This window comes from Dama dama, chromosome 22 (genome assembly GCF_033118175.1).
Source record: "Dama dama isolate Ldn47 chromosome 22, ASM3311817v1, whole genome shotgun sequence".
Classification (NCBI taxonomy): Eukaryota; Metazoa; Chordata; class Mammalia; order Artiodactyla; family Cervidae; genus Dama; species Dama dama.
This window is the reverse complement of record NC_083702.1, coordinates 5,803,355-5,830,403: the sequence shown is the minus strand read 5'-3', so window position 1 is coordinate 5,830,403 and position 27,049 is coordinate 5,803,355. Positions and strand designations below refer to the sequence as shown.

At 48.0% G+C, this 27,049-nt stretch overlaps 1 protein-coding gene across 1 annotated transcript in view; it reads right to left on the bottom strand.

Annotated features, from left to right (window-relative positions):
* EFCAB6 (EF-hand calcium binding domain 6) overlaps positions 1 to 22,561 on the bottom strand; it is a 245,902-nt gene extending 223,341 nt beyond the window's left edge. Inside the window, exons 1-3 of the mRNA XM_061124022.1 lie at positions 22,434 to 22,561; positions 20,967 to 21,173; positions 1,733 to 1,878 (exon numbers count right to left, since the gene is read on the bottom strand). Of these exons, the coding sequence (XP_060980005.1) occupies positions 1,733 to 1,871 (139 nt within the window). The 5' untranslated portion in view covers positions 1,872 to 1,878; positions 20,967 to 21,173; positions 22,434 to 22,561. The remainder of the gene's footprint in view (positions 1 to 1,732; positions 1,879 to 20,966; positions 21,174 to 22,433) is intronic.
* Between the last annotated feature and the right edge of the window lie 4,488 nt (positions 22,562 to 27,049).

Genomic DNA, 27,049 nt, shown 5'->3' with positions numbered 1-27,049 from the left:
AGCTACAAGCTTCCTAAAGGGGATTCCTAAAGGGGCACCTTTACTAGTGTGAACGCCCCTTAATCCGGTAATCCTGCTTCACTCCATTCTTCTTCGTGCGGTCAGAAAGCTAGTTAATGAGGATACATCCGCAGAACACTGCGGGCGTGGAGCAGATTTGTTAGTGACGATAAATGTCTGTAGTGGAGACTGCCGGTCACCCCGACATCCATTCTCCCCTCCTGCCAGAGAAGTGGCAGACACACGCCCATCAGAAATTGTCTGGGCTTCCTTCCAGCTCTCCGGCAGGTGCCTGTGGCCTCCCGCAGATGGCAGGTGAGCACAGGTGGCCAGCGTGACTTCTGACTGGATCGCCTTTCCTCAGGTCCGTCCTTTCATTGTGCTGCTCTGAGCCCTTCCGGTTCCTCGGGCTGTGTGTCCACCGCGCTCGCTACGCATGTCTGGTCCAGCCCTCGTCTCTCTTGGCTGGGACTCCTCCTCTCCCCTTCAAGACCGTGGGCTCCTCCAGGGCAGACCCTCTACAGGACCTGCTCTTTATCCTCAGTCCCTAGGACAGTTCTTATTACATATTAGGGCTCAGAAAATGTGTGCAAAGAAAGAGAGGGAGGAAGGAAGGAACAAATGAAAAGATGCATACTTTGGGGAAATTATAACGTCAAATTTTATTGCTTTAAAACTGGGTGATCCAAACAAGTTAGGATTTTAGGTCCACTCAAAAACCTGCATGCAAATGTTTATACCAACTTTATTTGTAATTGCCAAGACATGAGAGCAACCAAGATGTCCTTGAGGAGTGAATAAATGGTTATACATCCATAAAAGAGAATATTATTCAGAGGAAAAAAAAGAAATGAACTGTCACATCATGAAAAGACATGAAGGAGCCTTAAGTGCCTATTGCTAAGTGAAAGAAGCCAATCTGAAAACGCTACAGACTGTATGATTCCAACTAAATGACATTCTGAAAAAGGCAAAACTACGGAGACAGTAGGAAGCCCAGTGGTTGCCTGCAATTAGGGGGAGGGAGGGATGAACAGGCAGAGCACGGAGGAGTTTTTGGGCAGTGAAACTATTCTGAGATGCGGGTAACAGTGGACACATGTCATCATACATTTGTCAGAACCCAGAGAATGTACAAAACAAAGTGTGTGAACTCTAGTAATGTATCAATAATGGTGTGTCAGTCGTAATGACTGTACCATACCACTGCAAATGCTGGTAATAAGGGAACCTGGGGTGGGAGTGAAGAAGTGAACGGGAACTCTCTGCACAATAGCTCAGTTTCTCTGTAAACCTAAAATTACTCAGAGCGTCCCTGGTAGTCCAGGGGTTAAGGCTTGGTCGGTGCTTTCACTGCCGTGGCCCAGGTTTAATCCCTGGGAGGGGAACTAAGATCTTGTGAGCTGCATGGCATAGCATAAGAAAAAAAAGCTACTCAAAAATTATAGTTTATTAACTAAGAAAAAACCTGAGTGAGGCAGTATACTAGATAATATAGTAGTTTAATTCCATGGATCCTGTAATGTCTGGGTTCAAATCCCAGCCACCTAAAAACTATGTAACTTTTGGGTAAGCGGCTTGATAAACCTGGGTCTCAGATTCCCCATAGAGAAGATAGGTATAGTAACAGAATCTATTTCACAGTTTTATTGGACTGACAACATATCATGTGAGGCCTCTGAACACACACAGTGATATCTACTATCAGTATCATTTGCTTAGGAATACTCACATGAAGAAGGTCTGAACATATTTTGGAAAACACTCCTTGAATACACTCTGCATGGTGAAGAGTGAGGTCTTGAATGTGTGAATTTCCGTGTGTAAGGACACATAATATGCCAATTCGGTACAACCGCCATTTTGCACATTAAATCCCTGTGAAATAAACGAAAACAGGTCACATGACCCGCAAGCGCACCCCACAATGTGGCCAACCTCCAGTCTACTCCTTTTCTGAAAGGGCAGCAGGGGACTGTAAAAATGCAGCTGGTCAGGACCATGCCAGTGTTTCAGAGACCCCCTCTAAAGTGAACACAAAACTGTGGTTTTTAGACTCACTTTTATAGCAGATCCAATAATCTTCAAAGATGGGAAAACAAAGAGGCGTTTGGACAGGACACCTGCACCTCAACTACCAGTGACTCATTCTTGGCGGGCGGGGCGGTAGGGGTGGAACGTTTAGGTCCTCTGAGCTCATCCAACACACAGTCAGGAGCGTAGCTGGGGGAAACAGCACCAAAAATGGTAGTGTGAAGGCCTCTGAAAACCTTCTCCAAACGAGTAATGAGAACACTGGCAAAAACTGTCAGAACCAGCTGTTTCGGAACTCTGGAAACTAACCAAAGCTTGCAGCAATCTGGGGAGTGCTCACTTGTGAGAGAGCCAGAATCTGGGAATGAACCCCCATTTTGTGGCATTTTGACTTCCCCTGTTCCCATCTCCCCTCATCCCCAAATCTGCAGTAGCCGTGAAACCAACACCCTGCCATCACAGGGAAAACCCAGCGGCCCACCAAACCCTGGAAGGGGAAGAACAGTGTGGAAGCGCCTTCAAAGCCCCATTAGCAGAAACTCTTCATTCTATGACTTACCTGAGGGCTCCTTGAAAGAGCCCCACAAGCAAGGCTGTCTTTCTTTGAACTGATTCAGAGCTTTCCCAGGGAGGACCAGCTATTGTCAAAAGGCATTTGATTGGAGAAAAAAAAAAAACCTCAGGGGCAATTGTTGCTTAAAATTCCAGGTGCCCGAGGCGGGTGGATAACAGATGGAACAAATAACAGACTAACCCAAATGGCTTAAATGGGAAAGCAGGGGAACAAGACGTCTGGAGGGGCTCTGAGAAGCTCCCACATATTCCTGGGGATTGAGAAGGCAGGGCGCGTGTCCGGGGCTATGTGCTTGCTCAGGAAAAGCTGAGAAGGCCCTCAGCGCTGGCTGACTTGGGAGGCTCTGCACGAGCAGGAGGTGAAGGCTCCTATAAATTGCCTGTCTGAGTGTGGACAGAATGCTCAACACATACCAGAGCCCTCAGCAAAGACTATCAGGCTGCTGTGTCCAGACATTTAAAGAAAGTTCTGTCCCAGCTGCTGACCAGTGAGGGACACTTCGGTGGCCGTACATGACAAACGATACAGAACTTGCCAAGTTAGTTTAGAAGAGCCTCTAAACAAACAAAACAGAAAAGAGGGAGAAGATGATTTAGAATTGCCACATTCTTAAAATGCCCAGTTTTCAACAAAAATTTTATGACACTTGCAACAACAAAAAAAAGTATGGCCTACACATACTTGTCTTCAGAAACCAAGCAAACAAGAAGAGTGGAATGAAATATTTCAAGTGTCAAAAGGAAAAAAAAAAAAAAAGTCCACCAACATAGAATTCTGTATCCAGCAAAACATCCTTCAGATTTAAAGACAAAGACCTGATCATATAAACAAAAACTGAGGAAATGTCACCAGTAGACCGGCTTGTGAGAATTATTAAAATAAATGCTTCAGAAAGATGAAAAAAACTCATGTGCAGCAGAACTCAGACCTATGTAAGGAAAGAGCACTGAAGAAAGGATAAAGGAAGGTAAAATCAACATATGTGCAGAGCTGATAACAGAGCTCCAATATACACGAAGTAAAACCTGGTAAACTCAAAGGAGAAACAGACACTGCAACAGTGACTTTAATACTTTCAGTACGGACACAACTGGCCAGAAGATTAACAAGGAGACAGGACACCTGAACAGCAGCACTTTAAACCCACAGGACCTAACAGACAACTGCAGGACAGCTCACCCGCAGCGACAGAGCACACGTCCGTCCCAGGCAGACGGGGGACGCTGCCCGGAACAGACACCACACGCCAGGCCACAACACAAGCCTTGGCAGATCCAAGAGGACTGAAACCATCAAAGTGTATTCTCCAATCACATGGGAATGAAATTAGAAGTAAGTAACAAAAAATTAGGTAATTCACAAATATGTGGGAATTACACAACACACCCTTAAATAACCAATAAGTCAAAGAAAAAAAAATCATGATAGAAATCAGCAAATACTTCCAGATAAGTGAAAATGATGGCACAACACACCAGAATAAAATGGGGGATCTGGAAACGAACCCTTAGATGTAGCATTAATTGATTTTTGACAAGGGCTGCAGATCATTCAATGTAGAAAGAATAGTCTTTTCAACAAATGGTGCTGGAAAAACTGGATATCCACAGCCAAAAGAATGAAACTGGACCCCCATTTCATACCATGTACAAAAATTAATGAAAAATCAACCAAAGACCTATATTTAAGTGCTGAAAATACAATATTCTTAGGAGAAAACATAGGTGTAAATCTTTGTGACTTGGAATTATGTGATGATATCTTAGATATGTGGAGAAGGCAATGGCACCCCACTCCAGTACTCTTGCCTGGAGAATCCCAGGGACGGAGGAGCCTGGTCGGCTGCAGTCCATGGGGTCGCTAAGAGTCAGACACGACTGAGCGACTTCACTTTCACTTTTCATTTTCACACATTGGAGAAGGAAATGGCAACCCACTCCAGTGTTTTTTGCCTGGAGAATCCCAGGGACGGGGGAGCCTGGTGGGCTGCCGTCTATGGGGTTGCACAGAGTTGGACACGACTGAAGTGACTTAGCAGCAGCAGCATCTTAGATATGACATGAAAAATGCAAGCAACCAAAGAAGAAATGTTAACTGGACTTCACTAAAATTAAAAATTTTTGTGCTTCAAAGGACACTAGCAAGAAACTGAAAAGACAACCCAGAGAATGGAGTCAATTACCTGTCAATCATATATCTGATAAGAATCTAGTATGTAAAATATATCAAGAATTCTTTCAACTCAATAATAAAAAGGCAAATAACCCAGTTTAACAATGGGCAAAGGATCTGAACAGACACTCCTCCCAAGAAGATACACAAGTATATGAAAAATGCTCAATATCACGAGTCATTAGAAAAATACAAGTCAGCACCACAAGAAGGCATCACTTAACACCCGCTGGGAGCTTCCCTGGGGGCTCAGTCAGTAAAGAATCCGCCTGCAATGAGGGAGACCTGGGTTTGATCCCTGGGTTGGGAAGATCCCCTGGAGGAGGGCATGGCAACCCACTCCAGTATTCTTGCCTGGAGAATCCCCACGGACAGAGGAGCCTGGTGGGCTGCAGTCCATGGGGGTCACAACGAGTTGGACACAACTGAGCGATTAAGCACACAGCTCACACGGGATGGAATAATCAAAGAAACAAACAGTACCACGTACTGGTGAGGAGTTGAAAACCTAACGTCCATAGGAAAACTGCACACAAATGTTTATAGCAGTACGCCCACAGCAGCCAAAAAGTGGGAACGATCCAAAGGTCCATCAGCGAGTAAACAGATCAATGAAAAGTTGCCTCTTCATCCAGCGGACTATACAGAATCCTGGAGGAGGAAAGGGCGACCCACTCCAGTACTCTTGCCTGGAGAATCCCATGGACAGAGGAGCCTGGAGGGCTACAGACCATGGCGTCACAAGAGTCGGACACGACTTAGCGACTAAACCACCACATACAAAATTCAGCCATAAAAGGGAATGAAACGCTGATTCATGCTACAACACAAATGAGCCTTGAAAATGTTATGCTGAGGCCAACCGCATACTGTATAATCCAACTGGTACAAAACATGCAGAATGAATCAATCTATAGAAATGGAGAGCAGATTAGGTAGCTGCCAGGGTCTAAAGGAAGGGGGATAGGGAACAGCTTGTGAGTTGGGGTTTCTTTGGAGGTGACAAAGGTTAGACAGTGGTGACGGTCACACCATCAGGGAACACACTAAAAGCCACAGAATTATATGCTTTAAAAGGATTCATTTTATGGTATGCGAATTATATCAGAATAGGACAGAAAAAGGAGGGGAAGGAGGAGAGGGAGGGGAGGAGGCGGAGGAAAACAGTAGGAGACAAAGAGAGCAGCTGCTGCCCTGGGCACCTTTGACACCGGGGTGTCCTGTTTATCTGGGGCACTGTGGGGAAGCACCCACTCAGGCTCACGGCCCACAGTTAGGGCAAAACCGGCTGTGCTCCCTACACCCGCCAGCAGAAGGCACTAGCCCTCACTGGTCACCATGCTATTACATGCATTGAGGAATTTGCAACTCATAGAGTCTGCCAGTCTGTGGCTTATTGGCATTTCAGAAATCAGGGCAAATTTTTGATTCACGCCTTTCTGGCCACTCTCGGCATAAGAGTAAGAGACAAAACTCTCCCTTGCCTCAAGTGAAGCAAGAGGCCTAAGTTCAAGCGCTACAAGGAAGTTTTACAGCCATCACCTGTCTGAGGCTCCGAACTTGTCTATCCTTTTCAGAAAAAAAAAAAAAAAAGGTTTTCTCAGGCTTCCCTGGTGGCTCAGTGGTAAAGAATCCGCCTGCCAATGCAGGAGACATGGCTTTGATCCTTGATCCAGGAGCTGGGGCTTCCCTGGTGGCTCAGTGGTAAAGAATCTGCCTGCCAAAGCAGAAGCGAGTTTGATCCCTGGTCCAGGAAGATCCTACACGCCGTGGAGCAACTATGCCCCTGTGCCACCACTACTGAGCCTGCGCCCTAGAGCCTGGGAGCCGCAACTACTGAGCCCGTGGGCAGCAACTATTGAAGCCCTCTCGCCGTAGAGCCGGGGCTCAGCAACAAGAGAAGCCACTGCAGTGAGAAGCCTGTGCACCCCAAGCAGAGGGTAGCGCCTGCTGCCTGCAACTAGAGAATATCTCCCATAGCGATGAAGATCCAGCATAGCCAAAAAGCAAACAGTTTTCCCTCCTGGGCTTCACACTGAATCATAAGTGCATAATTAATAATAGTCAAACCAAGGTGGATGTGCACGGCACTATTTGAGTACAGACAATCAGGCTAGGCAGCACCTCCAAAGCACTGGATCTGAAGAACCTCAAGCTTACAGGGTTGAAGAAATGGATCGGAACTTCCTCACGTACAGGAAATCCACATCGGCCAGCGCTCGGCTTTCCTCTCTTCAGGCAGCCCTGATTGCCCCACACGGCGTCAGTCTGCACCTGTCCTATCTGCCACCAACCGTCGGCAGGTCCTTGCAGGCCGGGACCACCCCAGGGCTAAGGCTGGGTGAGGCTGAGAGCTTCCGTCACTCTCCCACATATCTCCTTCTTCCACCAGACTCACTGAACAGAACTGAAACCTAGAACCACAGCTCTGGTAAACTTCCAGAAGAACATGGCTCGGTACACGCTCAGTCAAAAGGTGTTTATCATGCTCCTTCTAGACCGAAGCCTGGGGGTGGGGGGGAGGGTCAGTGAACAAAACTGGCAAAATCATGGCCCTCAGGGACCTTAGATTCTAGTAATGGAAGACATACAACAAATAAAATAAGTAAATTAAACAGGTGGTGCTAGTGGTAAAGAACCTGCCTGCCAATGCCAGAGACTTAAGAAATCCCTGGGTCGGGAAGATGTCCTGGTGACGGGGATCCACTCCAGTCTCCTTGCCTGGAGAATTCCATGGACTGAGAAGCCTAGGGGGGCTGTGGTCCGTGGGATTGAAAGGAGTCGGGACACGACTGAAGTGACTTAGCACTAGCAGTATACCCATGCGTAACTGCTGCGGGGACAAAAGGAGCAGAGGGGGAAACAGGCGTCACTGAGCAAAGGTCTGCAGGAACCCAGACCGGACCAAAGCCAGCGGGAGCGCCACGGGGCAGCGGGCGGCAGATGGGGGAGAAGCACCTGGGCCCCGTGGGCCTTAGGCTGTGCAGACGCTGAGCGGCTGGAGGGTTAGACACAGGATTACGCTCTGGCCTCTGTATTTAAAGGATCCCTCTGGTTGCATGTCAAGAATAGATCGACAGAGGCAGAAGAAGAAACAGGGAGACCAGTTACAAGTCTCCTGCCGTCGTCCATGCAAGAGAAGCTGTGGCGGGGAGCAGGGTCCTTCTGGGGAAAGTAATTGAGGAATGATCAGACTCCAGGCACATACTGGAAGAGCCAGTGTACTTCCTTACACATCTGATCTGGTGTGCAAGAGAAAGGCTGGATCGAGTGTATGAACTGAGATGGGAAAGACAGCAGGTAGATTGTGTCTGGAGGGGAAGATCAGGAATTCCTTCTGGATAGGTTACATCTGAGATGCTTACTAGATAGCCAGGGGGAGATACTGAAATAGGCGGCTGGATGCATGAGGTTTGATAAAGACAGAAGTTTGGGGATCGTCAGCATACAATGCACGTAAAGGCATGCTATCGGACCAGCACATCAGGAAAGGGGGTGTAAGAGAGAAGAGCCGCAAGGGCCAAGCCTTGGGGTACACGGACTTTCAGAGCTCGGGGACATGAGGAGGAATTGGCAAAGGAGGCTGAGGAAGAGCAACCAGTTGGGAGAAGAGAAAAACCAGGGGACCGGAGTGTCCAGGGACCCAAGTGAACAAAGTGTGTCAAGGAGGAGGGGGTGATGCTGTGTGTCAAAGTTCCAGGGATAATCACATAAGATGAGGGCCAAGAACGGCCCCAGGACTAAGCCAGGCAGGAGCCACTGGTGGCCCGAACAGTAGCCACGCTGGTGGAACTGGGTGGTTGGCAGGAAGCTTGTCTGAGTCCAGATGAACTCAGAGAAGACTCAGTAGCAGCAGACAGAGACACCTGCTTCCAGGAACTTGGCTGTAAAGCAGCAGGGGCGCGGGGGTGGGGGGGGGGGGGGGCGGGCACCAGAGGAGAGACGGGCCTCCACAGAGAGCCGTCTTTATCACAGGAGAACCGGCAGTGGGCCTGAATACTCGTGATTGCGACCAGCCCTGTGGGCCAAGAGGGATGACACAGGAGAGAAGGGAGGAAACGGGTGGTTCCCATGGGTTTGCCAGTGGAGACAGGATCTCCTGGGGTGCAGAGATGGCTCCTGACAACCAGCACGGCAGAGCGTGTGGGCAGACAGAGCGCAAGGCACGCGGCAGCCCCCTCCTGCCGGCTCTCTCTTCTCAGGGAAGGGAAGTCGGGTCAGCAGCAGCACATGAGGATGGGCACAGGCGTCTCAGGACTGAGGGGGAGGGAGAGTGGGCTGGACGGGAAGGCAAGCAGGAGGGCGGGAGGAGCAGCACGCACGCCTGGCAGGGGGCTGAGAGAGCCCGCCCGAGGCCCGTGGACAGGAGCCTGAAGGCCAGGGCAGGCGGGGGCGGCCTTTCTCCAGCCACGGTCAGCTGCAGCACGGGGCGGCCACCAAGCTGGGTGTCATCTGGGTCCGTGATGTGGACAGCGGACTCCCCTGGTGGCTCAGACAGCAAAGCGTCTGCCCACGATGCGGGAGACCCGGGTCTGATCCCTGGGGCGGGAAGATCTCCTGGAGAAGGAAATGGCAACCCACTCCAGTACTCTTGCCTGGAGAATCCCATGGACGGAGGAGCATGGGGGTCGTGAAGAGTTGGACATGACTGAGCGACTTCCCTTTCTTTCTTTTCTTTTTGGATAGCACATGTGAAGCGGCAAGAGGAGGGCATGGCCTCAGGAAGGAACACCGTGGGTGGCGGGGACGATCACGCACGTGAGAGCCAAACCCGGACCGCTGTGAGTGCGGAGCCTGGCTGGGTGTCCCGCCTAAGCATCCTTGGTGGAAGCGCAGGCTAGAGAAGAGACACGGAAGCTCCAGCTTATGAAGAATTTTAAGGGGGGGAAAAAAAATTATTCTAATCCTATTAGCATTTAATAGGGATTCCTTTGAGCCGGGAAATGTGCTTAAGATTTATGGGGAAAAAAAAAAAAACCTCATCATTTAACCCTTCCCAGCCCAACCACCTACGGCTCTTCCCATTTCATAGGTGAGGACACAGGAGCACAGAGCGGGAAGCGATTGACCCAGGCACACAATGCAAAGCCCGGAGCTGGTGCCTGAGACGGGCCCCTCCCAGGTATCAAGTCAACAGCCAAGGCTTTCCTGCTGCTTTTTTGCAAAATAAACAACAAGCCCCTTGAAGGCAGTGGGGCACCTCTGCCCGCCCCCCACCGCCACCTGCACAGTTAAGGTACTGGGCTCCTGCCTGCCCTGCGCTCCAAGCACAGGGGTGGGGGGGATCAGCCGTGACTGCACTCCTCATTGTGGTTATCACTGATGCAAACAGCCACTTTCTTTATTTTGTCCATAAATTCCCTTCCTAATAACAATAAGGCATGCCAGGGCTCTGGCCTCATGCCTTATTACACCACCTGAGGAGTGAGATAATCACCCAGAAATGGACTGCCTGTTGTGCATTTTATTACTTGAATGCAAAGTGATTCAATTCAAGAAACACTTAGCTGAAGACAGAATGAGAAACAAAAAAAATAGTAATCATATGAAAAGTAATTCCTCCTAATGCTGCTGAGTGCACTGCAGGGAATAAGCCTTTTCCAGAGGGAGAATGGTCTGGATGACCTGTTGGGTCTTCTCCAATCCTCATTTCTACCAACTGCAGGACCGTGAAAGCTAGTGAGACTTCAATTACGGCATGAATATTCCAGAGGGCCAAATCTGGACCACTCTGAACACGGAGCCTCCCGTCTGGGTGTCCCACCTAAACATCCTTGGTGGAAGCACTTGCCAACCAACTCTGCTCTCGACCATTCATTCTCCAGCCAGTGCTGCAGGCGCGAGGGGAGGACCAGAGAGAAGAGTGTGACCCACCCGGCCCCGCCAGGAACTCGAGACCTAACTCAGGATTTGAAGAAAATGGCACGTGTTTTCAAAGAGCAGGAATGAGGTTCTTCCGTAGCACGTTTGATTACCCTGACGGCGCATGTAGAGACGCAGTGATGCCTGTCTTCCTGACCTGCATCTCCCCGGCTCAGGGGCTGGCTTCAAGACTTTGTCCAAGAGATGTCCTCAGGGTCCATCTCAACAGGACTGGAGCTATTTTTCCATTTCTAGATTCCTCAAGCAGACAGAACATGGTTTTCCGTTGTTACTGATACTATTATTTTCTCTGTGCATTTCTTTTCCATCAAAAAAAAAAAATTAGTTTTAAAAGGCTATTGAAGCAGACATAAAGCTTTCAAACAGTGGTTCTTCAAATGTGGTCCGTGAACAGCCATATCGACATCACCTAGGGCTTTTTCAGAAACGCAAATTCCCAGGCTCCACCCAGACCGACCAATCTGAAACTCTGGGGTCGGGGGTGCCCAGCCATCTGTGTTTTAATAACAAGCTGGGACCACTGCTTCACAAGAATCTGAAGCTTATTTACAAGGATGAGTCTATAGTTTTTAAGGAGGCTCATGAGTCAAGTTCCTGGCTTGACATCAAAATGGAGTTAAAAGACCAGCACATGCTGTACTTAGGGGATTCAGCCACCATCACCTCGCAAGAGCCCATTTTTCTGGCCACTGGTTAATCATCAACCTTGTGAGTTAGATTCCGCTATCCACATTTTTAGCTTCCCCAGTGGCTCAGATGACAAAGCATCTGCCTGCAAGGCAGGAGACCCAGATTCGATCCCTGGGTCGGGAAGATCCTCTGGAGAAGGGAATGGCAACCCACCCCAGTATTCTTGCCTGGAAAATCCCATGGACAGAGGAGCCTGGCAGGCTACAGTCCATGGGGTCACAAAGAGCTGGACACAACTGAGCAACAAATGTTTCATTTCATTTTTAATCCGTATTTTTAGAGGCAGAGAAATGAAACACTAGTAGGAAAAGCCAGATTTACTCATGAGGCCAAGACCCAGAGTCACCGAGCTTTTTGCCCAGCTGCGCCAGGGGTGTGGACTGTCCCAGGTGCCTGTGAGTGGTCTGCAGGCAAGCTCACACAAGCACGGGGATAAGAACCATGAAGTCTACACATATCAATAGAGCGATAAGAAAACCTATCGTCAAGAAAGGATACCTTGCATCTGCAAAACAGTCTTAACAATTCTGCAACCTACTCAAAAGAACATGGAGAAAATTAAAAGTGAGCCATCTACATAATGGAGAAGGCAATGGCAACCCACCCCTGTATTCTTGCCTGGAAAATCCCATGGACAGAGAAGCCTGGAGGGCTACAGTCCCTGGGATCGCAAAAGAATCTGACACAACTTAGCGAATAAGTAGCAACAACATCTACATAAACAACAGTCAAACCTTGAGATCCCTGGGCTCAGGGCACTAACGTTGAAGCCTCGTCTGCTTGCCTCATCTGGGTCCCATACTCGCTTAGGATCTTAGAACTGGCTGGCAACCCCTCACTGCTCTAAACACAGGAATTATAAGAATGCAAGTTGATTTACAAATATATTTCAAATGATAGGGTATCATAAAAAACAATTTAGCCAGTCATCTGAATTCAATTTAGTGGAAAATTCCCTGGTTATAAACTGACCTCCTCCCCAGCCGGCAGCCTGGACAGTCTGAGTGTCTCAGCCTTCCTCCATCTAGCGTCCCCTCCCCTGCTAGACCAGGGGCTCCTCAGACCCCAACGTGGGCTTTCACCTTCCTCCCAAACCTCATTTTCACAAATACGCTCTCTTGCAGCGTAAATTTCATGCCTACCCGTATACACCACAAGACTCACCATTACCAGCTCAGAAATTAACTCAAAATAAAACACAAGGGACGCCCCCGGTGGTCCAGCGGTTGAGAATCCGCCTTGCAATGTAGAGGACGTGGGTTCGATCCCTGGTCGGGGAACTAAGATCCCACAGTGCCTCGGCACAACTAAGCCTCAGCCGCCACGGAAGACCCCCCTCCCCACCGTGTGACATGATGGTCCCGTGGGCCGCAACTGAGACCCAACACAGCCAAATAAATCACAAATAAATATTTCAAAACTATATACAATACAAGGCTCGCAAAGTCTGAGCAGGTGATTATTTACCACTATTATAAATAATATAGAACACGTGGGAACGGAAAAACATGTTTAGAACAAGGTTAAGAGGAAAAGGTACACTATATGCATACGGTATAAAAATGTTATTTCCAAGGGTGGACAGGGTCTATTTTGTAGACAAAAATAGCTATGTTGGGATGATGCCAACATCAGTCTTTAAACATTTGCTAATAAACATGCATTGAATCAACAGACATGAGTTTGAGCAAGCCCCAGGAGACAGTGAAGGACAGGGAAGCCACAGACAGGCGCGCCACAGTCCATGGGGTCGCGGGGGGTCGGACACAGCTTAGTGAACGGAACCACAACAAGCGTACGTCAGACACACGACACAGCGGGCCTGCCGGGGCCCACCGGGCAGCACAGGGCCCGGCGCCCGCCTCTGTCACCGTCCCCACCTGCTTCCCGTGGCCCCACGGGGCCCTCTGCCCAGATCTACCCCTCACTGCGCCAACTCCTCTCTCCTCCAGATCCCAGCGTGCCCACCACCTCCTTGGAGACGTCCCCGGCTCGCCTCGTCCACATTCTCCTGGTAGAGTCGCTCATCACAGCCTGTCCTTCCCCTGAGCTGCACGCATCTCAGTAGGTAATTATGCTTTCACTTTGGAAGTTATACACTTCATTATAGACTGCATGAAATAAAACAGTGGTTCGATGCTACGGTACCCGCTGCCCCAGTGTACCCAGCACACCTCTGCAACTCCAAAAGTGTTTGTCAATGAGGGAGGATTTTCACAGCCCGGGCATCCAAACAGCATTCACCTCCCAAAATGCACACACACGCACACACACACAGACACACACACTCTCTCACGCCCCGCCACTCCTGGATTTTGCTCCAGATCTTCACTCTCTCCCGTCAGCGGAGGTCCAAGTCTTGACACCACCTGTGATTTCTCACACTCATGCCCTATGCTGAGAACCAGTGACCTGGGAGAAAGGTTTTCTTAATTCACACTCATGACCCTTAAGATCGTTTGATGCCTATGTTACCCATTAAGAACCCATCAATGCCACGGGAGCAGGAACCACATCTGCTGACAGCGTTCCAAAAATAATGCTCCCTGAGTTTAACTGAGTTGAGTGTTGTGGGTTCGGGATCATTTATATCATCATGAATGCCTTGCTGGCCCAGAACACAAAGCCTTAAAGAAAAAGAAAAAGCTTCTCACAATTTTGTTTGTAATATGCTTTCTCTACCATGGACACAAACACCTAATCTCAGAAAGTGCCTCAGAAAGTCACTCTTACCTAACGAACATTTCCAGACTCACCACCACACCTAATGTGATGACAGATACAGCCACAGACGACAGAAAACAAGTTGTGTCGGAGGAATTGACAAACGGCTGTTCCCAGCTCAAACACAGTCTCCCTGGACGGCTTTTAAAATGTAATTGCTGGAACCACTGGGTCCTCCCCGCTCCTGCGAGCAGACCAGGAGTATTAATTGCGTCCTGTTTTTATCGCAGCCGGCTCAGCAAGTCCTCGGACGCTGGCAAAGGGGACAGGCGATGGATTCCTGGCTTGAGCTCTGTACTGGGAAGTCGGGCAGCTGCTGCCACCTACAGTAGACACATGGACCTGCGCCGTCCAGAGGGCTCTGCCGGCCGCGGGAAGGCATTTGTCGAGCTCACCGTGGCTGTCTAACGGCTGGGGTCACATGGAACGCCCAACGAAGGACCCCTGGCTTTAAAATGTATGGGCCGATGCTTGCTGATATGATATGTAAGTTTCCCAGACAATTCTGGCCCAAGAACCAGCATTTTGCGCACGCCTGCTGGGCGAACAACAAACCAGACGGAAGTGATCATGGTATCACCACCAACTTTCTGAGCCCGGCACCGTCCAGGGAACCCACCGCGCTCCTCCAACCCGTCAGCAGACAGACCTTCAGGCTAGAGCAGCGGCTCGCTGGCTTTGAGACTCCGTGCAGTACTGGGGACGGTGGAGGTGTCTGTTTTGGTGCTATTTTGTTTCATTTCCTTCAAGAAAAACTATTTCTGAATTGGTGAATTCTGGAAATTAAGAAAGCAGTGGGGTTAGGCAGATTTTCTTGTTTAGCTCACCAAACCACAGGGACAGAGCCTTCGGGTCTGCAGAGCAATCCAGCGGTTTTGCAGGTTACTGGAGAACTGCCCACCACCGCAGGCAGGTCTTGTACATGAATTTCAGGCTAAATTTTGGGTTTCTCACAGAGATATTTTATGCCAGCACCATGAGCACCACTTCTCTTCCCATAACTCGAACTCACACACACTATACATACACACCACAAACATGTACCCACATACCACACACACAAGCACACATACACCAAAACCATACACACACACTCACACACACACAGACTACCACCACAGTTTAAAACGCTGATCTTTTGTTACTTCCTTGCTTTAAGAACTCCAATTGCTTGCTACTGCCCTTAGAAAACTGACCACGGTCCGTAATGACAGCTGAGGCCTGCTTCTTTCTCCACGACTGTGATCTGGCCCTTTTTCTAAGCGGCGGCAGGGACTGTCCGCGGTACCTGGAGAACATCTGTGACATCGGTCCCCCCGCCCTCTCCATCCCTCCCTTCACTACCCAAGCTCATCCTCATTCATGTGGATTCCAGAAACAGCCCCTTAGATCGCATCCAGGTCTCCAAGTCCCTTCTAATCCATCCTCCTCTGTGGCCAGGATCTCTCTTGCTAAAGCACACAGTTACGTTGGTCCCTGGCTTAAAAAACGTGCAAGGTAAAACTACACATGTGCTAAAATTTCACAGAACTATGCACCAAGAGAAAAAAGACTGAGTCCTGTCAAGACTGGTAAAATCTGAATAAAGTCTCTATTGGTTACTAGGACTGCAGCAGGGACAGCACCCTGGTTTTGCTAAGTGTATCGTGGTTACTCTGTAAGATGGAACCATGGGGGAAGCTGGGGGCACATGGGAAATCTCTGTACTAATTCTGCAACTCGTCTGTGAATCTACATTTTTTAGATTAAAAAAAAACCCCACAACATGCATTTGTATGACTACTCTAGGTATACAAACTGAAGTCAGACTCCTAATTGTGGGGTATAAGGTTATTCGCATCATTAATAACCTGGCCGCAGGAAACTTCCAGACACTGCAGCTTCATGCCTGCTGCATTTTACACAAAATCCAAATGAATATACCATGCAGTTCCTCACCTCTGTGTACTGGGTCACACTCCTGCTGGAATTTCCTTTTCTACCACACTTCATCTTTCTAGACTGAGGGTGGAGCCCCCACTTTCAGGAGGCCTTCCTATCCTCCTTAAAACTAATCATGCCTTATCTAATCCAGAAAAGAAGAAAACTCTTAATTCAAAAAGATATATATACCCCAATGATCATAGCAGCACAACCTAAGTGTCCGTTCACAGATGAATGGATAAAGAAGTTGTGAGATATGTATATTTTATACATATATATATATATAATATATATAATACCCTATATTACTCAGCCATAAAAAGGAATGAAATAATGCCATTTGGGGCAACATGGATGGAGCTAGAGACTGTCATACTAAGTGAAGAAAGTCAGAGAAAAAGCATCATATGATACCTTTTATACATGTAACCTTTAAAACAAATTATAGAAATTAACTCATTCACAAAACAGAAATAGACTCACAGACATAGAAAATAAACTTATGGTTAGTAGATGGGAAAGGGGGAGGGATGAATTAGGATTTGGGGATTACAGATATACTCTACTATATAAAAAATAGGTAAACAACAAGGACCTACTGAATAGCAGAAGGAATGAACTATATTCAATATCTTGTACACATAAATGAGGGACTTCCATGGTGGTCTAGTGTATAAGACTTTGTGCTCCCAATGCAAGGTAGGGGAACTAGATCCCACACGTGACAAGTAAGAGTTCATATGCCACAACTAAAGATCCCACATGCCACAACTACGACTTGGTACAGCCAAATAAATTTAAAAAAAAAACCTACAATGGAAAAGAATCTGAAGAAAGATAGGTAGGTGTATAATCGAATCACTTTGTTGTACACCTGAAACTAACACAACATTGGTTTCTGTCTGTTTGTCTGTTTTTAATTTTATTTTTGGCCATAATGAACAGCATACAGGATCTTAGTTCCCCAACCAGGGATCAAACCCATGCCTCCTGTGGTGGAAGCACAGAGTCTTAACCACTCAGCTACCAGGGAAGTACCAATTCAACATTGTTAATCAACTGTGTGTGTGTGTGTGTGTGTGTGTTTGCACCCAGTTGCTTAGTCATGTCCGACTCTTTGCAACCCCATGGACTGTAGCCTGCCAGACTCCGCTGTCCATGACATTTTCCAGGCAAGAGTACTGGAGTGGGGTGCCATTTCCTCTAGCTCTACATCTACCTTCACTTTGGTTCTCTGCTTCCAGGCTTTCCTCTTGGCTGTTTGTCTGTGGCCCCTACTGGTCAGGGAGCCCCTCCCATACAGAGAGTCACCCGCACTCAACATCTTTACTCAGCACCTACCACACGGCCGGGTACGCAGGAAGCACCCTGCTCATCTCCGTTCCTGATGGACCACGGCTAGTAACAACTAACACTGCCAGGGTAAGGAGCTTGGCTACTTTTACCCTCGACCTTGAAAGCTAAACAGTGTTCTTAGCATGGGCGAGGCACTGTGATGAGTTCTTTAGGTCACCCCCGGCCTGACGTCATCCTCAGTTTAGGTTTTCTAAATAAAGAGAATTCTACGACATTCATGAATATGAGTCTATCAAAACATACAGTAAGGTCGAAATTAGCAAGGAAAATAAAACCAGTGCCCCCCAAGCAAGCACTGAGTCACAGACCATCAAATACACTTATTACCACTGGCAAAACCACGATTAGAAGGCTATCCTACTGATGTATTTGTTTATTTGTCAGATAAGCACGGATGTCCAGTTTTTAACAGATGCTATTTATATCAGAATCATAACAAAAGTGCCATCCATCTGCCTTGGCATCCAGAGAAAACATAATTCAACACGAGAGTAAGAAATGGGCACAGCCCAACAGAAATGGCATCAGAAGCAAAAACTGTTGGAACTGGAATCATGGGGGGAAATTATCACTTGACAAAACTGGGAAAAAGTTGCAAGCAGCACAAAGGATTTTGGCAGCTAAATCCAAATACTTGAGAAAAATCTTCTCCCTGTCTATTCTGATATCAAATGATGTTCTGTTGTATTCGGGGCATATTCAGTTTAAAGCTCCCTTCTGGACCTTCTACACACTCACTCCCATATTTACTGAGCACCTACATGTTTGGACAGTGGGAAAAATTAAGGGTTTAGAGTCGAGAAGACGTGGAGTCAAAATCAGTTCCATTATCTGCCATGCAAACTTGCAAGTTAATTAACCTCCTCCTCACCCAGTTTTCTCATTTGCAAAATGGAGATAATATCTCTCTTTAAAGCAAGTATTCTTACCAGGTGGCTCAGTGGTAAAGAATCCACCTGCTAATCAAGACACAGGTTCGATCCCTGGGTCATGAAGATCCCCTGGAGAAGGAAATGGCAACCCACTCCAGTATTCTTGCCTGGAGATTCCCCATGGACAGAGGAGCCTGACGGGCTACAGTCCATGGCCTGGGGTCGCAAAGAGTTGGACATGGCTGAGTGACACCATGCACGCACATTCTTAACCTGGGATCTAGGGACAAGGTTCACGTGTGTGCACTTCTGGACTTTCAAACTCTCTGAGATTAAATTCAAAAGGGTGTGAGAGATGATTTTTCTAGAGGGAGGATACATGGCTTCCACCAGGTCCTCAAGGGGCAAGTGACCTGCGATGGTTCAGTGAAACCCTCTACAGGCTGACGCTAGGACTTCCCTGGTGGTCCAGTGGTTAAGACTTTGCCCTCCAATGCCGGGGGTGTGGGTTCGATCCCTGGTTGGAGAACTAAGATCCCACATACCACGGGGCATGGCCAAAAGCAACCAAACAAACAAAAAAGGCTGTCACGGGACCCAGAAAACGTATCCAAAGAGACTGATGCGCAGTAGTCTGTGCTCACTCCTAGATGGCTGTCACAGACTTTAGGTCCTGGGAAGGCAGAGAAAGAAAAATCAGAGCCCAGGTGGAAGGCAGGGAGACCGTTACGGTGCAAGCTGCTGAGTATGGTGGTCTTGGGTTTTACAGGAAGGACAACAAAGGGTGGCAAACCAAAGTCAGTCCAGGAACGGTCCAGCAGGAGAAAACGGCAGGGTGGAGACCCCAGGCAAAGGAGGGTGGTGATCTGACCGTCTCTGCAGTATCCTCACTGCCTAGACCGGGGCCTGGCATGTGACCGGTGCTCAACAGGTAACTGTTAAACAAACAAACAAATGACTGGAACCAACCCCGGGAACCAGATAACACCACTTGCCGAAAAACAAAATTCAGAAGGTATTCCCAAAAATTTCTATTTTGCTGGCTATTGTTTAATCTTATTTTGTTATGTATTTTGTAAATTTTAACTCTGATTTGTGCCTTGTACTACTCAAAAATTCTATACAAATGCAACAGTCTACATTTTCTTCCCTTAATAGCTAGGACACTGAGCCTACACCCTGGGCACTCTGTGTTAAACTGGATCATCTGGGGCTTGCTGATGAGCCCCAGGAAAAATTTCCTTTAGATGGAGGCATTAGAAACACTTTCCTTTTTGGAGAGAAATTAAAATGCCTTATTTGCCTCGACAAAATGAATTCAACTTCTTTCTTTTTTTGGTTGTTTTGTTTTTAATTTTCTTTTTCCTGAGTTCAAGAACTTCATAGCTAATAAAACAAAAGAGAGGCAGACTCACAAATATAGAGAACAAACCAGCGGTTACCAGTGGAGAGAGGGAAGGGGGGACGGGCAAGATGGAGGTGGCGAGGAAAACAGGGTTGTTATGGGATTATGTGAAATCATGTGTGTGAAAATTTTGAAAATTATAAACCACTATAAAATTTAAAGAATCTTTCATTCAATTAAAAACAAACAAAAAAAGAAGCTCACAGCCACATTTGCAGCCCGTCTATATTAACCATTACGAATTATCTGAGTATTCTCTTCTTGAAGTTACTTTCCTATTTACCATATTGTACTCCTCCGTCCATGGGATTCTCCAGGCAAGAATACTGGAGTGGGCTGCCATTTCCTTCGCCATGTATTGTTACAAGTCCCCTCAAAGCCCAGTGGGATGTGCAGGGCACACACATCTCTGAGAGCGAGAGGGGACTGTCTGAGAAAGCAGGCCCTGTCACCAAGCAGTCCTGGAGCAGAGGTCACATGCCACCACCTAGCTTCTCTGCATCCTTGCTACCTCATCTGTAAAATGGGAATAATAACTGTACTGTTTCATAGGCAAGAAGCACTAAATTTAAAAAAGGTAATGAGAGGCTCCAAACTTTGCCTGGGACACAGTGAGCGCTCGATATTAGCCAGGAGGAGCAATGGTAATAGAAACAGTCAAACTGCGGAAAAACAGGTGGAAAGATAACGGTGGCGTCTGAGACAAATTAAACAATATAGCAGTAAAAGATTGAAACCAAGAGAAAAGAGTAAAAAACGAAGCTCTTTCATACTGGAAGTGTATCATGTTCATATGTTATCTCCATTCACAGAGTTTCCCCAAACATTCCTTCCCTCTACATCTCCTCTTTTAAATGGCGTGGATGTCCTGGGCAGCACTGTGTGGAAAGTGAATCAACATTTAACTAGTACAAGGATCCAATCTGTATAACTGCACAAACCTAGATTTGGGGTGGAACTCGCTCAGTCGTGTCCGACTCTTTGCAACCCCATGGACTATACAGTCCATGGAATTCTCCAGGCCAGAATACTGGAGTGGGTAGCCTTTCTCTTCCCCAGGAGATCTTCCCAACCCAGGGATCAAACCCAGGTCTTCTGCATTGCAGGTGGATTCTTTACCAGCTGAGCTAGAGGGGAAGCCAGATCTGGGGTAATTTTAGGTACATACACTTCACAAAAAGGTTAGCTCTCTTGTGATATTTAAAGGAATAAAGTGACTTTAGCTTCTTGCCTCATCACACTTTCTCATCTATATTAAACAGCTTATTTTCCAACCCTGGCAGGGGAAGGAATCATCCAAGAAAAACTTCAGTGACTCTCCTCATCTACTAACCTTAAACATTCACTTGATACCAGTCAAGAGGCTTTACGAAAGCAACTGTCTTGTTAACAGCCAGTGGGCTCCCAGTGGATTCCTGCTCCAGGCGGGCTCCAGACTCCTGAGCATCCTGCTAGAGCTGGTTCTGTCTCCATGTGCCAGTCAGCTGGAGGGGTCACAGCAAGGGCGATGCAGAGATCTCTGCACGGGAGAGGTGGACAGCTGCAAAAGGGTAGGGACACGGAAGACAAAGTGGACAGCAGATTTAATGTCTCAGGTAAGCAATTCTTGACAAACATCTACAAGCACAAGCACCTGCCATGAGCCAGGCCCTAAACTGACGGTGTTGTTCCCATGAGCACAGGTGACTGAAATAAGTCCTTGCCCTCCTGAAGCTTGCAGTAAGACTGAGTAGGAGACAAACATGTTCACAGATAATCAAAGGGCCCTTGCCTTATTCACTTTCAGTTCCCCAGACTTAGCCAAGTAAATACATCTGTTGAAGACAATGGATAAAAGAGAAGGAACAGCAGTATGTGAAAGTCGAAAAAAAAAATTTTTTTTACAGCATTGCTGTAGGTCCACTCATTTGGCAGCACACACAATTTAAGAAACATTATTAAATTACTCCTCTTGAAAAGGAAATAAGAGTCTTCTTAACAGGGGCAAGGCATCCTGAAAGGCAAAGATTTTCAGGACAGAAGGAAAAGGAAGTATGGGGTAATTCAGCCAATGGTCTTAAATAACCGCTGAGCATTTCAGAGAGTGCTTCCAAACAGAGTTCTGAGGGAGGCAGGAATCATTCCTGCGGTTTGAGAAAGAGGAATGTTCCAGAAAGCCTGAAGATTCTGACATGAGACAAGAGTGCTCAGTTTGAATTCTGGCTCTGCAACATCTAGTGGTGTGATTCTCGGGGACAGCCCCCTTCACCCTGCGGGGTTCAAGCCACCATCTACAAGGTGGAACTTAAAATATTCGAAAGGCTGCTGTGGGAACAAATGGAAGAAGAAAACATGAGACATTTTGTAAGTCTGAGTGATGTGACCCTCAGAGAGATGGGAGGCAGATTCACCACCTTCTACGTTGTTTATAGTCAGTCTTTATAGAAATATAAAAAGGATGGGTCTATTCACTGCAGGAGAATATTCACTCTGGGAGACAGTGAAGGACAGGAAAGACTGGCCAACCGCAGTCCATGGGGTCGCAAAGTCAGATGTGACTGAGCGACTGAAAAACAACAACGAATTCACTGCAGGAGCCCCCAGACCCGACAACGGCTCCTGGCACAGGCAGGCGCGCCACATACACACGTGCGTGAAACGAGTAAACGGGTCACTACCGCCCCTTGGTCACAGACAAGGAGGGGATGCGACGTGTCCCGGGGCTGTGGCACCCCAGAGCTATCCTCCCGGGCCCTCCTCAGCGCCCCCCACACTCCCCGCTCCGGGCTCGTGCGCTCTTGCCAAGGCCGCTCCGCCTTACCCCGGCCCCTTTCTCAATCCTCCGACTCATGGAGGCCAACTCGGCGCGCGGACCCCAGGGCACTCTGGCCACAGAGGCTCAGCCCACGCGGTGTCTCTAGGACGCTGTTGCCCGAGCGACGACGGCGCTCGCTGACTGGAGAACATGTTTCCCCACCCGGCAAGAAACGGAGCTCCGATTGGCCAAGACGGCTAGGAAGTTGGCGCGCAGGGGCGTGGCCATGCCTGCCCGGTGGCTCCGCCCCCCGCCCCGCGGGAGGAGCTTCCGCCGGAGGTCGTGTACTCCCGGCGTGGGTACCCCAGCCAGAGTCAGGGTGGCTGGCGTCGTGGGAGCGCGTTTCTGTTAACCTGGCCGTCGCGCGAGCTGTCGGACGGGTCGCAGAGTACCGCTTCGAGCCGCGTGGCCGGGGGAGGTTAGTCTCATCCTGCGAAGCAGACTCCTCACCTGTTTAAAAAACCAAGCGTACCCACCCAGAGCCTGGGGTCAGGATGACGAAAGTCTAAGTGAAAGTCGTTCAGTCGTGTCTGACTCTTTGCAACCCCATGGACTATGCAGTCCATGGAGTTTACTGGAGCGGGTAGCCTTTCCCTTCGCCAGGGGATCTTCCCAACCCAGGGACCGAACCCAAGTCTGCCCGCCACTGTAGGCGGATTCTTTACCAGCTGAGCCACAAGGGAAGGCCTCAGGCTGAAGGCAGGTGTCTAAACCCCGACCACGTCTGCGCCCTTCCTGCATGTTAGCACTTAGCGATTCCGATTGTTGCCCGCTGTGTCTAGTTCTGTCCTGCTGGCCTCCTCCCGGTGATCTGGGAAAAAGGCAGGACAAGGTTGCTTTGCCCAGCCTGGTATCCTCAGCACTCACATCCCGGTCTTCCTCCAGCTCCAGTAGATAGGTAAATAAAGAGTCATCCGATGAGCCAGTTTTTTACCATGCTCACAGGCTGAGTAGAAACTCATTAAGTCATGTGGATAGTGGTGTGGTGTGGTTTGTTCGCTTCCGTCCGACTCTTAGGACCCCATGGACTGTAGCCCAGCAGCCCCTCTGTCCATGGGATTTCCCATTGGAAATACTGGAGTGGGTTGCCATTCCCTCTTCCAGGGGATCTTCCTGGACCCAGGGATCAAACCTAGGTCTTCTGCATTTCAGGCAGATTCTTGACTGCCTGAGCCACCAGAAAAGCCCAGTAACAGTAGCAATAATGTGGCTGACTCTTTGGAGCACTGCCCTTGTGAGGCACCCATCTAAATACTTTATGTGCAATTCCTCTTCATTTATCTTCATAACAACACTAGGACGTAGATACTAGGAGTAATTATTCCCGTTTTACAGATAGGACACTAAGGCACAGAGAGGCACAGTGAGTCAGTGGCAAAAGCAGGATTAGAACCCAGGCAGGCTAAGCACCGAGCTTCCCTGGTGGCTCAGCGGTAAAGAATCTGCCTGCAATGCAAGAGACCCAGGTTTGATCCCTGGGTTGGGAAGTTCCCCTGGAAGAGGGCATGGAAACTCACTCTGGTATTCTTGCCTGGAGAAATCCCAAGGACAGAGGAGCCCGGCAGGCTATAGTCCATAGGGTTGCACAAAGTCAGACACAATTAAAGCGACTACGCAGCAGCAGGCTGAGTCCCAGGTCCTGCTATGCATCACCCTGTTCCTCACTGTGTTAACTCACAAGTGAGAGAGAAGCAACGGCCCCGGAGGTGCAGCCTTACTGAGGAATCCCAGCCACGTGGTTCTATCAGTTGGTAAGTTACAGAGTAACCTGCTGAGAGCCCCAGAGAAGGATGTTTTATGATTCCTCTTGTCAATCTGACTATCCATCACTGGTTAGCTAGGTTTCCTACTCACCAAGAGTCAGTTCATGTCTTCTCTCTGCTCAGACCTCCCACACCCTTTAACCCATTACCCTGAGTGAGTGACCTCACCTCAGGTCCCACTGAGAAAACCAGTCCATAAGAAGGGAACATACGTTTGCATTACCATCACTGTGGCCCCCATCCCTTCTGCTGTTGTTCCAAAAGAGGCTTTGGAACTTTGGAACCAAAAGGGTGCTTTCCACAGAGGCCACTTCTGCCCCTAGTGTCCTAACCCCCATCGGCATTCACCAGCTCTTGGACTGAACTGTTCAGGTCAGCAGTTCTCCAAGGGTGGTCTGGGGACCCCTGAGTGTCCTGAGACCCCCTTCAGAGAGTCCATAATTGTCAAAACTATCTTTGTAGTAAGATGTTGTTTGTGTGTTCACTCTCACTTTCTCATAAGTGTACAGTAGGGTTTTCCAGACACTACATGATGTATGACTTTGCAACAGACAGAATGAGAACAAAAATAGGAGAATCCAGCTGTCTTCTGTTAAGGCAGATATTAAAGAATTCATAAAAATATAAAATGGCCTTTCTTCACTCGTTCTTTTTGTTTTGGAAAATACAATTGTTTCATAAAATGTTACTATATGACGGGTTTATTGTTATTTTAAATGAATTGGTAAACAAATGTTTAAACTTTTGATCACTTTTACTGTCTAGTATGATAAATAGTGACAGATAGAACTCACAAAAAACAAAAGCTTTAGGGGATCCTCAGTACTTTTCAAGAGTGTAGGACTTCCCTGGCCATCCAGTGGTTAAGACTCCATGCTCTGGGCTTTCCTGGTGGCTCAGGGGTAAAGCATTCGCCTTCCAATGCAGGGGACACAAGCTCCATCCTGGTCTGAGACGATCCCACTTGCTGTGGAAAAAACTAAGCTCGTGCCCCACAACTATTAAGCCTGTGCTCTAGAGCCCGAGAACTGGAACTGCTGAGCCCAAGGGCCATAACTACTGAAGCTCCAACACCCCAGAGCCTGAACTCTGAAACAAGAGAAGCCACATGAGAGGCCCAAGCACCACAACCAGAGGGAAGCCCGCGCAGCAGTGATGACCCAGCACAGCCAAAAATAAATAAAATTTTAAAACCCCAGGTGGTGCTAGTGATAAAGAACCTGCCTGCCAATGCAGGAGAGGTGAGAGACTTGGGTTCAATCCCTGGGTCGGGAAGATCCCCTGGAGGAGGGCATGGAAACCCACCCCAGTATTCTTGCCTGGGAAATCCCATGGACAGAGGAGCCTGGTGGGCTACAGTCGATGGGGTCGCAAAAGAGTTGGGGCACGACTGAAACAATCCAGCCCAGGCACACGCAGGTTTGATCCCTGGTCAGGGAAGATCCCAAATGCCACGTGGCATAGCCGAAATGAAAAAAAGATACCTTTCAGTACCACTGAAACCACTACATTCCCTGCTCGAGAAATTGCTACAGCCTCTAACTACGCAACCATTGTAAGACTTTGCCTCTGAAAACCTTTGATGAAATCTGGAGACGCAAACCATGGAAAGGTGAGGAGGTATGTTTACACCTGTGATAACCCAGCAGCTGGCTCATCTCTCAGTGATCCCGAAGAAACGGGGTGCTGGAGAGCTATGTGTGCCCTCCAGGTGCCGAATACTCACAGCTACATTTTTACCACACTTCAGTACCTCTAGGAGACCAGGCTGTGAGATCAAGGCTGTAATCATCTCATGGTTAATCAACAGCGATGTTATAAATGGAAGTTATGCTTTCATGTAGAGTAATAAGTAGCAGGAACCGATTAACCCCTCAGAAGTTAAGTGCTGTTTTCCACCTCGTCTATTAATAAAGGATGGACCAGCTGGCACGTGCCACGAATGCATGGTCCATCGAAAGGGAAGCGGGGGACGTCCCTGGGAAGCCTACTTGAGATTTCTCTGGCGGTTGTGCTTTTGGTGGCCTCGCAGAATGGAGACCAGACTCTCCTAAGCTGTCCTTAGGCGAAAATAAAATTAAATGAAAAGAAATGAGGTACAGACGTCTCTTTTGGAAGAACCACCGTGGTTATTTTTTTCTTTGCTAAAATAGGTGCTTCCTCTCCAGGCGGGATATGTACCTTGACAGATGACGCAGCTGCTCATTTTAGTTCAATCAGCCAGAAACTAAATTGCACATTTTAAACATTGTCGCTACAAATAATTGATTATCGTCTGTAAACAGGGGACCATTTTAGGATCGTCTGTGGAGAGACAGGTAGCAGCTCCTGGGTTTCTTTCCCCTTTCGTGCGCCAGTAGACGGGGATGCCTTTCATTTCCCTTAACAGTTACTGCCTGTCTCTGCTCGCGAAGACAGGAATCAAAATCCACTTATCTTACCCCTGAACAAGATTCCATGGTGAAGAATACCAGTGTTTAGAATTTTAATGAATTCTGCCCTCCGAATGTCTTATTGCAGCAATCTGAGAGGAACGGCCCACCCTCCGGAACAAAGAGGCAGTTAGAAAATAACAATTTCATGTTTCCTACACCTGGGCAACTAGCAAACCCCTGACAATCACAAGCAATTCTCTCTGCTGAGAGCCAGGATCTCGCGACAGCTTGTAATTAGTGCTGTTTAGCATTTAATTTGCCTTTAGTTAGGTAACAAGCATTTATTGATTACCTGATAGGAATGGAGCGCTGTGCTAAACACAGGCTGGGGACAGAGTGATGAATGAGGCACAGTCTCTACTTATAGTCTACTTGGGGCTGAAAACACATCCTTAGGAAAGGAAACTTGAAAACAGGAACAAAA